General features: G+C 29.7%; 1 protein-coding gene across 8 annotated transcripts in view; it reads right to left on the bottom strand.

Annotated features, from left to right (window-relative positions):
• The window catches only part of LOC142324637 (unconventional myosin-IXa-like), a 198,086-nt gene that overhangs the window by 105,857 nt on the left and 74,376 nt on the right, over window positions 1-17,853 (bottom strand). For all 8 annotated transcript variants that reach the window (XM_075365531.1, XM_075365515.1, XM_075365494.1 and 5 more), the window contains 2 exons: window positions 6,001-6,176; window positions 3,207-3,407 (listed from right to left, as the gene is read on the bottom strand). In XM_075365531.1, the coding sequence (XP_075221646.1) occupies window positions 3,207-3,407; window positions 6,001-6,176 (377 nt within the window). The remainder of the gene's footprint in view (window positions 1-3,206; window positions 3,408-6,000; window positions 6,177-17,853) is intronic.

Raw genomic sequence — 17,853 nt, forward strand, 5'->3', positions numbered from 1 at the left:
AGGTAATAATTATAAAAACACTTGCTATATAAAAGTTTATCCATCTTCATATTTTCTTATTCATAATATATTCTTCTATACAAAAATGGAAAATTATAAAGAATATAAGAAATCATAAAATATGATTGGTCCGAACCCAGACTGCATAGTTAGAAGTAATAATAATAAAAAATTTATTTGGAGTTGTAAATTAAAACTGAACAGCTGAAATATAAGGATTAAATTTAAAAAAAGAGACAAAGAGAGTCACATAAGTTTGTAAATGACATATTACAGTTATTACAAAACAATTTATGAATACAGTTTATGAATACTTTAATAAAAGAGAATCATTTAAATTCTTTTTATTGTAATACTTAAATTACTTACTTAAAAAAATCTGATGTGGACATCACATGGCTTCCTTGTATGCCTACTAAATTACACATACACATTTAAAAAAAATGAAAGTACATAGAATTTTATTTCATTAATAATTTTTAATATTTTTGTTCATTATTATTGAATTATTATTTATTGTAAAATCTTTTTTATAATCAGAGGTTAATAATTATTAATAAGTCAATATATTTAAATTAAAAAAAAAAGTTAAAAAAAGGAGATGAAGTCTCTGATTTGAATTGATGTGCCTTCCTCTGTAAGATCTAAATATTTCAGAAATTAAAATTTTATTTGGCTATAACTCTGGAACCAATGAAAATAAGTACACTTATGATATATTGTTAGAAGCTCTCAATCAGGGCTTATTTATACAATTAAAAGTCCATAATTCAAATTTTTTTAATTTGGGCTTTTTTGGACACTTTTGGTTCAGTTGATTGCAATCAAAAGGGGAGGTGGTGCACAACTAGTCCTAAATCCAAAATTTCAACATCCTATGGCTAATCGTTTTTGAGTCATGGGAGATACATACATATGTATGTTTGTACAGACATCACGCTGAAACTAGTCAAAATGGATTCAGGGATGGTCAAAATGGATATTTCTGTTGAAATCTGAAAACCATAATTTTTCACAATCACAATAAAATTTTGTTCATGCAGAATTAGTTTTTATGCGTTTATAAATTTCTAAACAATTTTTAAACAATTCTGTTTTAATGGAAGAAAAGAAATACTAAATCATATACACTCTTTTGATCACATAACAAACATTTTTTAAAAATATATCTAAATACCAGTGCCACATCTCATGGCATGGTAAAACTGTGCAGTCTCTGAAGATCAATTTAAAATGAAATCTAACTCATATCTAGGTAAAGGTTTTTGAATTTTCATTTTGAAGTGTACTGTAGCAAGATTTACAAACTGCTTTATACTTATTTTTATATGTTGATTTGTTATTATAGTTAATTATCAAATTAATTATTACAGATATATTTATCAAACATCTTTTGAACATTTTTCTTATACTGATAAATGTGCTTCTGATTTTCTTTTGATGAAGTCTGTGACCATTCTCATGGAAGACAGTTGCACATGACTTCTGAGACCAAACTCAACCAAGAATCACAGTAAAAATAAGGTTCCTCAGCGTATAACAGGTAAAGTTTGGAATGTAGGATGATATTGTCAAAATGGAATTACCGAAGAAGGTCTTTGGTTGAATTTTAACATGGTATACATTTGATAATGCAGACTTGCAGAAACTAATTATTCAGTTTATTAAAAAATCTTTTCAAGCAAAGTTTTACTAAATTTGAGAATTGATATGAACTGACATCTCTGTACTTATCAATTTTTTTTTTGATATTATAAAAAGAACTTGTTGGTAAAGAAACAGTTGTTACACACTATACCGTGTATATTTTATGGTAATTTACTAGAACCGTTCTACTTTTTGCCGTTACTCATTATTGCATTGGATTGGCAGGCGGATGTTGGTATGGGGGAGGCAAAAACCATAACCAAAACAATACATATTTCTATTTATAATTCTGAAAGCAAGTATGACTCATAACAGCTATAGACAATATTATTAACACAATATCCTTTGCATAATTAAACCACTTTATTAACATATAATTTCATTATGTAGTACTCTACTATTCAACACATTAAACTAACAACCTACCTATTTTTTTATTTCTTACAATAACTATGATTTCTTTCAATTTCCTATTGAAACTGTATAATTTGATAAAAACTGTTTAAAGCTGATCAATTACCAACTTTAAGTCATTTTACTAATAATATCTAAGAGTACTAAAGGTATTTTAAACAAAAACTGTTTATGGTAATGACTAATTCAACATATTAAGGAAATATATTTTATATTCAATTAATATATGCATGCATAATACCAGAAAGCCAAGACTGATTAAAGTTGATGTTTTTGAATATGACAGCTGACACTGATACCATACATATAAATCACATCCCTTCCATGATGTCAAGCTTCCAAAGAAATACATTTTCTCCAAACATTACTGTCACTAGCAAATATGATTAATGTTTTGCCTTTCCAAATAGCAGATAGACAGTTCCAAGGCCTAAGTGGATCAGTTACATTTTAATTCTAATAGCTCTTTGATCACTTCCTAGCCATTATTCAGTTTTTGCATCCTAATTTAAAAAAACAATGACTTCTAGTAATCCAAAAATGTAAAAGCTATAGATACACTCACTGCATAAACAATGGATTCAGTTGCTTAGATATCAACAAGTATGCACTAGATATTGAATTTTTCAAACATCATAGAAATCATCGACCATATGTATCAATCAGCACCTACACAATGAACTTCCACCAGTAATTAACTGTTTTTATATGGGAAAAAATAATATGAGGGATTTAAAAGAATAGAGTAAGAAATGCATTCTTTAATAATATTTATACTATTGAAGTATCATCAACAGAACATCTGCTGGGCTAACGACAAAGCAAATTAAAAAATGTGTACATGATTAGCTCTAGCAATAAAATGAAAGTAAATAAGCATTCCATTTTGTTATTCACACAATAGGGGAAAAAAAATAAATATGAAGACTAACTGTAAAAAATAATGGGGTTTTATGTTTTAATATTTAATTACGTTTTTTAATATCTGATGAAGTAGTTATCACTACAAAAGCACTTGTAGTATTAAAAAAATAATAGGTTTATAAATAAATATTAGACAACACATCTTCAGTATTTTAAAGAGAAGGAAAGTAACCTATGAAAGAAGTGAAATGTGAAAGGTATGAAGAACAAATAATACTCACTTGCATTGGTCATCAAGGAGGCAAAGCAAACCACTAGGTTTCCCTTCTATAAGTTGAAGACATGCTGTGTTATCAAGAAATTCAATATCACTCCAACGAATACCTTCTTTCCAGTATTCTTCTTGCTCGTACTTGAAAACATGTTGATTGAAATAATACTGTAGATGTTCATTTGCATAGTTGATGCAAAACTGTTCAAAACTACAACATAAATTATGAAAGAAAATTAATAACCATTTTGAAATAAAAAAATATAATGAATCTTGTTCAAACGTTTAATTTTTTAAGAGTGAACATTGTCTAAAAAAGATATAAAAGTGAGCCATTATAAATTTACTAAGAAAAAAATCACTAATTTTGCTTGAGACACCAAGTCATAATATTAACAGACAAAACAGAAAATGAATGCATTTACATGCAACTACACAACATTATAAAGACTTGTAAGAGTCCATAAAATTTGAAAAAGAGAAACAAAAGTGAGTCTAAAAATTCATCTTTAAGAAAATTGGTCCAATAAAAAATGAAAGTAAAATGTTCACAATTCATAAATGAAAAAAAGGAGTTAAATATAAATAAACAAACAATAATAAATAAAATTAATTTATGAGAAATAACATAGTCAACCACATACATATGAAAGGATGCTATATTGTTCCTTGAAGGTAGAAAGACACAACCAACAACAATAAAGAAACCTACATCCCTGGTATAAGCAGTCAAACTGTAATTTGTTTATTGCCACCACTCTTATCATAATGATTTGAAATCGATTTTAATACTCCCACCTTGTATATGAAATTAGAATAACTGGATTTTTATATTTTTTAAACTATTACTAAACTGAAATTCACTGTACAGATTATACTAAAAGATATGAAAACTGTTGATCAAGTATCTCAAACTATCAAGAATGTAGTTCATAATTGTAGAAATATAAGTGGAATATTGCACCTAAATAAATTTATAACTCAAAACATAAAATTCCAGCGAGTTAATATGACTGCATCACTTTAAAAACATCATGGTGAGAAGTAACTACAAAAATATTTTTTGAATTTGAAAATCATCTGCAATAATAATGCTAGACTGTACACTATACAAGCACAATATTTGGTGCTTAGTTTAATCTACTTCCTCACCTTCAAAGGTACATTGGAGACTCATTTAACTGGACACAAAAGCAAAAACTATAATATAAGTGGGATGGAGTGAATAATATGTACCTGTTCCTTGAATCACTTGGTAACTGGATGCTGTTAATGGTCAGTAAATGTTTTCCACTAAAAAATTCCTATAATTTTAGAAAAAGATGGTATCAGATCAAGCCTGTGCAGAGAATGAGCCCATACTTCGAACTGATATTTTTGACAACTGTTCTGCTATGTTTTGAGCAACATGAGAAACATGTAATTGAGGGGCAGCTGTTTCACAATATTTATAATTTTTTCTCTCTAGTTTCTGAATTGTATGCCATGTTTTAAGGTTTTGCAGCTGTACGAGTTAAATTAATTGTGAATTTTCTGTCATGAAAAATGTGTAGATCAACACAGCTTTCATTCATCACTGATGAAAGATGGGTGTCCAGATCTCACTTTATCATGTATGTTTGTTCTTTATTTATTAAATAATTGATACAATTCAGCACTTTTTCCTTGTTCTTCACATCTCCATACACGTCAATTAGCTCTTGATGAATTTCAGTCGGGCAAATGTCTTTTGCATTTAAAAAACCAAATCACCAGTAACAGATCAAAATGGATCAGTTTGATGATTAACAAGGTTAACAAAATGCTACTGAAAAATAATACTTTACAGATTAGTGAGCTTGGAGGTAACAAATATCACAGAAATTATTCGACATGTTCCCTACCGGGTTTGCATTAAGTGCTAACTTGTGTAGTTAATACATACAATTCTTACTTTAAAGATGATCCTTATATTAACATATGTTAAGTAATATGTAATAATAAGTATATAATATATAAATTCAATGATTACCGTCAGAGCAAAGCGATAACAAGTAATAATTTCATTGTAGAAATACATCACAGAAATGTAGCTTTATTATTATAATAACTGTTAGGTGTAAAATTTAATTTTTCCAGTAAAATAATTACAAGAAAATATGCATTTGCAAATTTCTACATGAGGTCATACATCAATTTCAGAACTTAATTATATTAGATTTTTATTAAATATTATAGACAGTTGATTTTAGGAATAAATAACTCAACAGTAGCTTAATTTTCTTAAATCATACAAAAATTTAGCTTTGTAAGTTTTAGATTTATTGAATCTTTTAAAATATTTTTCACAAACTTCAATTTACTATTTATTTTTTTTTTTTTAGATTAATTAAAACAAGATCCTGTTTCTAGAGCTCTGATTTCAAAGAGCTCATATTGGCTGACTAAAATTGAAATTGTGTATTTCACAGCTGGATAACAGTACATTTTTTATTACAATTTTACAAATTCATTACATCTAATTACTTTTATACTTGAAACAACCTGTTAATAAAGTTCACAAGTTATAATCAATAAAGTATACTTTTAAGAATCAGACTCTAAAATAATCTTTTTTTCAGATTCACCTAAAAATGTAAAACATTTAAAAGACTGTTAAGACTCAATCTACAAACACAAAACAGTACAGGCTAAATTTTTATAAATACTATAAACATCGGCCCATTTCCACAATTAGATATTTATAATACATTAACTATATTTATCCCTTTTTAAACATTTTGTTTAAAAAGTAATTATTGTCATTATAAAATTTGTAAACATACCTGTTACAAAGTCCAAAATCTTCAAAACCAAATATATCAAGGACACCAATAGAATTTCCCTGATGTTCTCTAAGCGTATCCTTCTTTGAGAGTAAAGCATGATTTACTTGAAGCACAATCCAATCAAACAGAGCTCCGTATAAACATTTAGCCATTGCATCTCTAGCTGCTATAGCCTATACAATTTTATGAAATAAATGGATCATCAAATACATTTCAATAAATAAAAAACAAAAATAACAATAAATTCTAAGTAACACTAATTAAATTATCCCGTTTCAAACATTTGAATAAGTTTTCTACTCAAAAATGTTTAAACTGCCACTAAAATTACACAGTAATAAGTTTTGAATTTTTTATCAACAAAAAAAAGATATTTAAAAAATTTTTATTCAACTTGTCTCAATCCTTTCCACACTGTTGACAATTATGAGTTGCTGCTGCAACTACTAGTCGGTCAATTGTATACATGGCCACCTGCAGTTACCACGTAGCAGTTGTTTTGTTGTTAACTATTCACTTATATTTATTTAGATATTACTGATATTAATCTTTTTAGGATTCATATTATATTCCCTGTACTGTTAATTATATTTTTAACTCTATTAATATTAATCCACCTAGTACAGAATACTGAGATAAGACATAGTACTTTTGTAGGATCCTGCATCCTCTGTCATGATTGAATTCATTTAATTAAACTGTATATTAAAAATACTGAAATAAACCATGCACATGGTGTAATATTTATTATACTACTGTAATATATTGAAAATGGTTATTAATTTATTATATGAGCGCTATCTTTTACTGTTTTTTTTTTTTTTTTTTTTAAGACTGTGTCCCTTAATTACAATCCTACAGATAAAGAACAATTACATACTATTATCAGCTACAATATCCATAAAATTAAAAAACAAAAATCTACTAATATACCATTTTATCGATAAACAAAAATAGTTTACCAATTACGAGAAAAATTAAATGCAAAGACTCTTTTAAGAGTAACATCAGATAAGACAAATGTGTCGGTTATCATGACAATTGAAAAATATAATAAATTAATGAAACAATATTATTGTTGATTATACATTTGAGGAAACCCGACTAAAAAATTTTGATGTGAAAATGTTTATTAAAAATACTTATTTTTAACCAATTTTAACAATTTTTAACAACCAACAACCTCAACGACCACCACGACAACAACTTAAAATACAATTCTAGATACCATTTTTAACAGAGTTAACTGGCCTACCAAAAATTCATATATCAAACATTCCAATGTAACCTTCGATCAATTTTAAATCTGCTCCCTGTTATAGTGTATCCAAAATAATAAATAAAATGCTTAGGAAAAAAATGAATTTACCTTAATAGATTTAATTAAAAAAATTGTTACAGTTTTTTAAATAAATTAAAAAGTTAAAATGTAAATAGACACTAGAATGGTTAGTTATGACATAACTAACATCTATCCAAGCATACTTACAGACTGTACCGTAGAAATAATAAGTAAATTAAAAAGTAACTAAGAAGATCCAAAATTTATTTAAGGTATCACCATCATCTTAAGAAATACAGCAGGTGTACTGTGAAACTTATTCTAATCAAAAATAATGGAAAAGCTCATATAAATATGTCCTAAAATGCTTTGAGATTTACGGCTAGTGAAAGAGTTTGCTCTGATTTCAGCTACCCTGGTGAAATGAGATCGTACTAAAATTTTTTGTATGTTATTAAGGGAGAATTCATGATTTCTTATGGTTTTTGATTTGAAAAATTGAATAAATTAGGTTCCAGAACTGTATCTACAGTAGTTTTTGAGAAATATGTGGTAAAAGAAACAAGGGTGAATCAAATATAAACGATAATTTTTTTATAAATTTATTCATTAATAATATACATAATTTATATCTCATCATTTCTCTATGTAGTCTCCTGCATGATCTGCATACACACTTTTACTAACAATTTGGAAACTTGAATAATCCTTGTTCATGAAAAGTCATCACCCAATTTGCCACGTACTCCTCGCTATCTTCATTGTTTTCGAATCGTTCCCCTCCAAATGATTCTGTCAAGGGTGCAAACAAAAAATAGTCACACGGGGACAAATATGGACTGTAGGGAAAGCGGTTGAGGGTTTCCCAGTGCATTTTTTCCAATTTATTCTTTGTTAAAATCGCAATGTGTGGCCTGTTCTTTGGTTTCAGAAGGTGGCTTCTGTTGACTGTAGCAGCTGGCAATAGCAAGCCACATTCACCTTTCGTTGATTGTGGAGAAAATCAATGAGTAAATCTCCCTTGAGTAAAAAAAATTGTTGCAAGAACTTTTCTGGGTGACAAGACAGGTTTTGGATTTCACTGAGCAGCCCTCATCCTTTCTTTGCCACTCCTTAGTTGCCATTTTTGACTCTGGAGTGTAATGATGGACTCATATCTCATCAGATGTGCTGATGCGCCTCAAAAAATTCTTGGTGAAATTGATTCAGAAGTCTCTCACAGATCTTCAACATGACCTGTTTTTGCCTGATTTCGCTCAATAACCTTGGAACCCATCAAGCACTTCCAAAACTGATACCCACTTTTGACGTGATTTCTTCAACAGTGAACCTTCAATAATAAGCTCTTGAATGGCAAGGATGTTGTCAGATGGACAACATATTGTATTAGTGTTTTAATCATTCGCAGGATTCCAGATCCCAAAACAATTAACATGACTTTTTGAATCATCAGGAAACAGGTACACTACCTAGTATTCATACCAGCTATGAACAATCTGTCCGATACTGTTATGATGAAGTTATTATTGACGAAATTCGGGCATCAATACACAAAATCTTTCTAAGCAGATCGGAGTTTTGCATTTGATGATTTGAAGGAAACTTAAACAAAACAAGTTTTATACTTATCATAAACAGCCAGTTCAACATATAAAGCCAGTAGACTATCCACTTCACTCGGAGTTCTGCAACTGGTGGAATACATACTGATAATTCTACAAGTATGTTTTGTTTATCAACAAGGCAAATTTCATTCGAAATGGTGTCAACTACGCAATGAGCATAAATGGGGAATAAATCCTCATGACATGGTGGAAGGAAATTTTCAACACCGATTTACCAACAATGTATGGTGCGGCCTTCTTCATAATCAGCTGTTTGGACCATTCATATTAGCTGGCCGTTTGAATGCTGAACTCTACTTGTTCCTCTAGCGCCGAGACATGAAATATACTTCTACAATGTCGTACCTCCTCACTTCTCTAGTGCTGTTTCTACTCACTTAAATCACTATTTCCCTGAGAAATGGACCAGTTGTTGAGGTCCACATTCCTGGATATCAACATCACCTGATCTAACACCTTTAGATTTTTGTGTCTGGGGATAGATGAAAAATATTGTATACAAAACAAAAATACATTCTGGTGAGGAATTAAGTGTCCGCATTATGGATGCAGCTGAGCAACTTAACAACAGCCCAGAACTAAAAAGCAGTATAGAAGCGTGCCAAGTAATGTATTGAGAATAGTGGGAACATTTTCGAACATTTACCATAAACTGGTTTGTATAATGCACTTTGAAATGGTGTACAGTTTCTAAAAAAAATTCAAATTTAAAAAATTTGTTTTTGTATCAACTTATCTTACACCATTTTGTTTAGAATTAAATTCTCTACAAGTTTTGTTTAATTTTACATGTTTATTACCAATTTAACAAAGTTAGTGTTTGTCAATCATAAAAGAACAGGGTTTTTAATCCAAATTTTTCAAAAGCTATGACAGATACTAGGATAGTATAGTATAGAACAGATAGCAAGGACCTATTTCATTTGATTTTTCAGGAGAAAAAAAATAAGAAATCACTAATTCTGCCCCATTAATTAACGTCCTAATAATTTCCATATGACCTCATTTCATTGGGATAGCTGAAATTTGAGTAAAATCTTTCATTATTTGTAACTCGTAGATGAAACAGTTTAGGACATATGTTTATATGAACTTTTTCCACTATTTTCATAAGTAGAATACATTATGAAAGTCCTGGGAGAACTTTGAGGTCACTCTGTATATGTCAACAAAACTATTTTTAATTACAAATATTACACAAAAATAAAAAACATTATCTTACCAACAATTATATCAGATATATATTTACAGGATTTTGAGAATAAATTAGTGTACATAGACTAATTCAGTGATGCCATCACCATTCATACACATAAAGTTTTAATATTAACACGGCATATGTTGATCATATTCTCATTATACATAATCCAGTAATAACCAATGTAGATCTAATAATATGAAACAGATTAAATTCCAATAATGAAAATTTAAAATTAAGATTTGAAATAGATAATAGAATGTTAAATTATTTAGACGTCACTATTAAAATACACTGAAACATGGATATGATACTACTTTATTTAATAATATCATAAAAAACAACTGTCAAAATATGATAAAATAACTGTTACAAACAATACATAATAAGACACAAAAAAGTGAAAACATATATAAAATACTTTTTTTTTTTAAATTCAAACAATTTATTAACATATTGACCACTGAACTAATTAAATTCAATAATAACAATCAATCACAATCACACAAAAAAAAACTAATAAACAGTCAACATTTTCTGGAGAAAAATAATAATAGAATTGAACGTGAACGTAGAACTAACTGAGAATATAAACTCCAAATTTGATTATTTAAATTCTAAAATTGAGGAGACAAATAGAAGGTTAAGTGAATATACAATAAATTTTGACAAGGAGGTACAATACTTCGAAAAAGAATGTCAACAAAATTATAAAGAATTGAAGGAGGTGCATGATGAAGAGGTTAAGCAGAAACAGTTAAATTTTGAGGTTAGGTTTGATGAGACGGTTAAGAAAATTGTGGAGGTAAATGAAAATAAATAAAAAAAAAATACTTGATAAGATTGATGATGTTGAGAAACAGGCAGTACAAGAAGGAGAAAAACTAAGCTTATAATTACAAAAAATAAAAAAGAATTAAACGAAAGATTAGTTACATTAGATCAAAGTATAAATCACATTAGTAAAAAATTAAATGTTTGTGAATCAAATTTAGACAAGGTTTAAGTGATGTTGAGGGGGTTGAGACTAAAATGAATAACAAATTTCAAATGTTTAAAGAAGAACTGGAATTAGATTTAGTCAATAAAAATGTTGGGAAGTGCAAGCGGAGATGGTACCAGAGTTCTACAATGAGCACAGGGAACCACATCCAAAAACATTTTTAGATCATCTAAAGATGAATTTTAAACAAAAAAGATGGAAATGGGAATACAAAATTGCAAGTATGAGAAGATATTTTAAAAGAGGATCCGAACTTTGGTTTGAGGCACACTATAGAGAATGGGAAGGGTTTGATGAATTTAAGGTATCATTTTTGAAACGATTTTGGTCAGAAGAGAAGCAAGAAGAGTTAAGAGGCAGGATAATGGGGGTTAGTAAGTTTATGGGTCATTACTAGGATGTACATAGTTACACAGTAAGGACTTACAATCAATCACAATATTTGGATCCGCCTATGCCGATTGCCACGTTTGTAAGAAGTATTGCAAGGCAGTTACCAGAAAATTTAAGACTAGTATTGTTAGCAGCACGGCCTGAAACTTTAGATACATTAGAGAACCTGATTATGGGATGGCAGGAGGACCAGAAATTTAATAATAGGAGTGAACACAGAGATTTTAGATATAATGGCGAGCAAAGTTATGCCAGACATGATAAATATGAAAGGTATGATAGGAACAGATAAGGGCAAAAACAGAGAAGGTGTGGAAACAATAATGCGCAAAGTAGTAATAGAATTGATCAAAGCAGTAGTGGAAGGATGTATCGCAATGATAATAGCTCAAAGGGAGCAAGAGGAGACGGAGAGCACCAAAATACGAGAAACGGGGTGAGACAGCATTGAGGAAGGCTTGTTCAATGTTGTCAGAAGGTCTTAGGCCTATTAAAGAAAATAAGAGAGATTTTAATAAATCATAATTCTGGATACAGAAAATTAGTTTTAAGTGAATGTTAGTTATAGTAATATTAGTATTTGTTGAGTATCAGAATGTTTTGTTTATTGTTGTTTTTGTTGTTATATCTAATATAACTGGTGCTTTTATGAAGACAGTGAAATGTAAACAATTAAAGGTTATATTGTTATTAAATATTAAGTCAAATAAACCTATAATGTAGTAGAATTAAGAAAATATTATGTACCAGTAGATTAGATGAAATTTGAATTGATAAAAAAGAAGTTGTCAGCTTATAATAGAATGAAGAGAAGTATTTGTTTGTAGAATTTATTTTATTATGAATTTGTTATGTTTTGTAATGTGTAAAAGTTATTGACTGGATTGATAAAGTTTAGAATTTTATAAGTCTATAATTGTTTTATAAGTATTTTTGTTTTGTAACGAAAAAAAATAAATTTTTTGTACAGCCAGATTTCTGTATTATAGTACTTGTGTGTAGGTAGGAATATTGATGATTTCATGTAATATGTATTCTGTTGAGATTGTGATTAAATTATAAACTGAAGATGATTAACATATGTAAGTCTTGAAATATTGTTAGTTATACAAATGACTTTTATTCGAGGATTGTTATGTAAATTTTTTATTATTTCTTGTATAAAAACAAAATATATATGGTGATTTTTTGTTGTTGTTCTGATTGGCAGGCCATTCAAAACAACAAAAAAGGGGGGTTCTGTAACCATTCTAAATTTTGTTGGTAACGAACAATATATATTATGTCATAAAGAAAAAAGTTTCAATATTTTAAAAGGTAGTTAATATTCATTTGGCTTAGCTGATATTAAAAACAGAAAATAGGCAATAGTATTATATTATTTTAATAGTTTAATAAGAAATTGTATTACATAACTTTGTTTTTTGATGTCTGACATGGTCTGGATAGCCAGACGGTGATGTCATCGTGGACTGGTGTGAGCATATACATTCTCAGAAAAAAGTGTGTACGTGCAAAAATACGAACGGGCGTCTGGCGGGGGAAGCCAGACTGACATTCTTTGTTTTCAGGGCTAGTGTGAATTTAGCAGTCATGGAGTGGAGACGTGTTTTGAGTTGGCTCGCACGGAAGTGGTGATGTGTTCTGTGTTTGATGAGACAGGACAATGAGACTGGGTAAATAGGTGTATTCGATGCAAGGTCATCATTATTTTTATATGTGCAGGAAAGTATCCTTATGTATTATTTTTTGTATTGCTAATGTTAATTTTTTATTTTTAATAATATACATGTAATCAGACTACATAGCCCTAGTACATTTTTTCGTTGTTCCCCCCTTAATTTGAATTGTTTTGTGATTGAGCTTTTATTTTATATTGATTCTACAATGAGCTTTTCAAATTAAAAATTTTCTTTTTTTTATTTATTTGGAAGTAAGCTCGCAGTTAAGAGAGACAACACGCCTTTCTACAGCCTCTGTTACTACCAGTGTATTAGATTAGCTCAATTTTCTGTAATTTAAAGTTCAATAACATGTTGTGTATGTTATTAATAAATAGTTTACAGTTCAAAATTGAGGTTTTTATTTCGCAGTGTAAGCTGAAACATTGGTCTTCCGGGCTGGATTTTAATTAGTAGATTAGGAAACATTACCTGAAGAGAGTGTTAATGTGTTACTTTATATACACGGAAGTTAGTCTTACAAAACATAGTTGCATTAAAACAGTTTTGTACAAGTTGCCTTGAACAGGCAAATATTAATAAGTTTTTTTAAATTAAATATGGTATAAAAATAAGTGAATATTAGTACTTTGTGTTCGTACTTTTTTAGAACACAACACATGTTCAGTGCATGTAAGCATTGTTATCAGTGAGTGACCTTCATTAAATCATTGTGTAATAACCAGCTCCAGTCTACATCAGTGATGCATAACTTCAGCCAGTCCAGATGATAGCAGCAGCAGCACTAACAGCCAACTGAGATAGGAATCTGACAGATAAGCTCATTATTATTATTCTCATAATATTATCTTTCCATATCTAAGACCAGTTATTTCCAAATATTTCATATTATCATGTTTATTCCTTTATGTAAATTATGTTATTCCCATGTTTTTCTTTTTGTTTATCCTAATTTAATTTAGAAGTTACCTTCTTTTCATTACGGCCCTACCATTTAGTTCATTACACTTTTCAAAAATATTCCAAAATGCCTCCAAAAACAGATGAATTAAAGTCTAGTAAGGCAACGTGGTGTTTGTAAGGCACAGTCAATTTGAATGAAATCCTTTTTGGAAAGTGTGATTTAAACACACCACTTAATGAAATTAGGGTTAGATACCAAGCATTATCAGATCTTTTAAAGAAGTATGATGAAATTCAAAATTAAATTGAAATCGCAGATGACATAGAAGAAGAAATCAACGATAGGCTTGAGTTTGAGGACAAGAATTTTAGTATTAAGGCCAAAATGGATGAATACTTAACCTCTAATACAATCCAGATCAAAAAACTTTCAGATCGTTCTGTAAAGTCTGGAATTTCAAATAAACCTGTATTAAAATTACAGGCTATCAAATTACCTACCCTTGATGGGAAATATGAGAACTGGTTGTCATGTTCAGATGCATTTAAACAAATGGTAGATAATAACGATTATATTAGTGTTATTCAGAAATTTTATTATTTAGTGTCTACCTTAAAATTAGTAGCAGCGCATGCAATTAAGAATTTAGCTATTACAGAAGTGAATTATTCCTCAGTATGGCAATTATTAGTCGACAGATACAAAAATAAAAAACTGATTTCATCAGCTTACATTAAAGGCATTCTAAATATTAAAGCATTATCAAAGGAAGATGCCACCGAGTTGTGTCAATTCATAAACACAGCAACTAGTAACTTAAATGCTCTAAAGTCTTTAGAATTAGATAAACCATACTATCTGATAATTTTAGAACAACTTTTTACTGATAAGTTAGATCACAAGACAAAGTGTGGAAAATGAAAAATACAACCCAGTCATTTCCATCACTTAAAGAATTTTTTGAATTTTTATGCCAAGCCTTGAAAACCGAAACGGCAGCACATCAGTCCAGCTCAATTGTAGCAACAGGATCCAAAAATGGTGAATTATGCAGTGAAAAGAATTCAATTTATAAATGCCCTAAATTTAGTAATTTAAATATTGAGAAGAAAACTAAATTCATTAAAGACAAATCTTTGTGCTTTAATTGTTTGAGAACAGGTCACATATCGAAGAAGTGTTCTTCTAGTGGTTGCAGAATATGCAAATTTAAACATCACACTCTAATACACAAAGGTTCTACTGAATTTCCTATGGCTACTAGTGCCAGCGAACAGAATTCACTTCCTAACAATTCTGGTACTAGTTATAGTAACGATAAAACATCTGATATTGCAAAGACTAATGGTGAAATTAATGGAAGCTTTATGGCTTACTGTGCTACGAAATAAAGTACGACCACATATATTTTTGTCAACCGCTTTAGTGAAAGTTAGAGATGGATATGCAATTTTCAGACCTGCCGTGTTCTTCTTGATTCGGCTAGTCAGTCAAATTTTATAACTGATAGCTGTGTTCAGAGACTTAATTTGAGAAAAATCAGTAATCCTATCCCTGTTGTTGGAATCAATAATTCATCTACTGATGCAAAACATAGTGTTAAGATTGAATTGTTTTCAAATTACAGTAGTTTTAAGACAAATATTTCTTGTTCAATTTTACGAAAAATTACATATGACATAGCAGCTACCCTGCTGCAGCCAGGTTACTGGAATCTATCCCAAGATCTTTAATTGCTAGATCCATATTTCTTTAAACCGGCATGTATAGATATTTTATTGGGAGCTGAAATGTATCTTAGCATTTTAAGAAGCAATAAAATGAGTAGACCTGGAAATCATCCTGTGCTTTTTGAAACCGATCTGTGCTTTTAGGCTGGATCTAATCTGGAAGGACTCCATCATCTGAAGAAGTTGTGACTCCTACAGAAACATATTTTACTCGAACCGAAGATGATCTTCAGCAAAAATTAACAAAATTCTGTGAGCTGGAAGTAATTACTATGGTTCAGATGACAAAGGAAGAAGATGACTGTGAGAAATATTTCTTGAAAACAACAGTGAGAGATGACAGTGGTTGCTTTGTTGTTAGGCTGCCTTTCAAATCGCAACATCCACAAGTATATAATTATAATGATGAACATTCCAAGTACCCTTTAGCAGGAGAAGTTCTAAACTGTGATTTTTAAGTTGATGTCTTATTGTCAGAAGCAAGTGATATTGACACAGCATTAAAAATCCAAGATGACTTAATATCAATACTCATCTCTGCTGGGTTTCAACTATGAAAGTGGTTGTCTAACTGCCCACAAATTCTTGAATCTTTAACATCTGACCTCGTAGAACACAATTCACTTCTACAATTAGACAAGACACTAGGGCTTGTTTGGACACCCACTTCAGACACATTTAAAATTGCACATAATGAAGTCAACCCTTCAAAACCAGTTACAAAAAGAGAAGTAGCATCTATAGTAGCATCAATTTTTGATCCGTTAGGACTAATTACTCCTGCTATCATTTCTTATAAAATATTTTTACAATTATGGATTTCTGAAATAAATTGGGATGATACACTTCCATTGCTACTTTTAGTTAAATGGAATAATTTAGTACAACAACTTCCATCTGTAAAAGAAATAGTTATACCAAGACAAGTAACCATAAATAATCACAAAAAACATACAGATACATGGGTTTTGTGACGCCTCGCAACAAGCATACGGTGCATGTTTATATATCCCGTTCAGTTGATAAATCAGGGAAGGTTTTAATTCAGTTGCTTTGTTCTAAATCTAAAGTTGCACCAGTTAAAACAGTGAGTTTACCCAGACTTGAGTTATGTGGAATGCTATTACTTGCAAAATTATTAGAAAAGACTGTTCCAATTCTTCGCATCAAGCTTCGACAAAATTTTGTTACGGACTGATTTGACAATTTGCCTAGCATGGATATTGTCTCCTGCTACAAGATCAAAGACATTTGTTGCTAACCGAGTAGCTCAAATACAGGAAATGATAAAAAAATTTAAGATGGTGTCACATTCCAACCAAAGACAATAATGCAGATTTTATATCTTGTGGAATGTCAGTCAACAATCTTATTCAAAGCATGTGATGGCATGGACCTGATTAGCTGATGAAGGATTCAATTTCATGGCCTCATAACCTCATAACCATCATGGCCTCATGATTGATTTCATTCAATCAGAGTTTGAATTGAAAAATATACCAGAAAAGCGTCCTGTTACCAGTTTAGTTAATACGACAACTAGTCCTGATGAAACTTTTACAAAATTTTCTACCTTGTCAAAATTATTAAGAGCTTTTGGATATTGCAAGAGATTTATTTACAATAGTAAACATGCTGATAAACAAAACAGAGTCCTAAGTGCTTCAATTGATGAAGCACTCAATTCTTGTATTTTTATGGTTCAACTTGCAGTCTACAATCCAGAAATAAAATCACTTCAAAAAATTTAGCAATTTCCAAGAAATTCAATATTATCTTTACATCCATTTATTGACAGTAATAAAATATTTAATTAAAGGTAACTGTGGCTAATTTTTACTAGGCAACCCAGAAGTAATGTATTAAATTATCATTAATCATTCACTTACATCGAGTTTCATAAAAAGAAAACAGATACTTGCAGAAATCAGCTGCCAGATCTTGTACTACAACTATAAACCAATATTTAATTAAGATAATAAATTAGATTATCACTCAAGAAAATATACATATATACGAACACCTTCCAAAAC

This window comes from Lycorma delicatula, chromosome 1 (assembly GCF_047948215.1).
Source record: "Lycorma delicatula isolate Av1 chromosome 1, ASM4794821v1, whole genome shotgun sequence".
Lineage (NCBI taxonomy): Eukaryota > Metazoa > Arthropoda > Insecta > Hemiptera > Fulgoridae > Lycorma > Lycorma delicatula.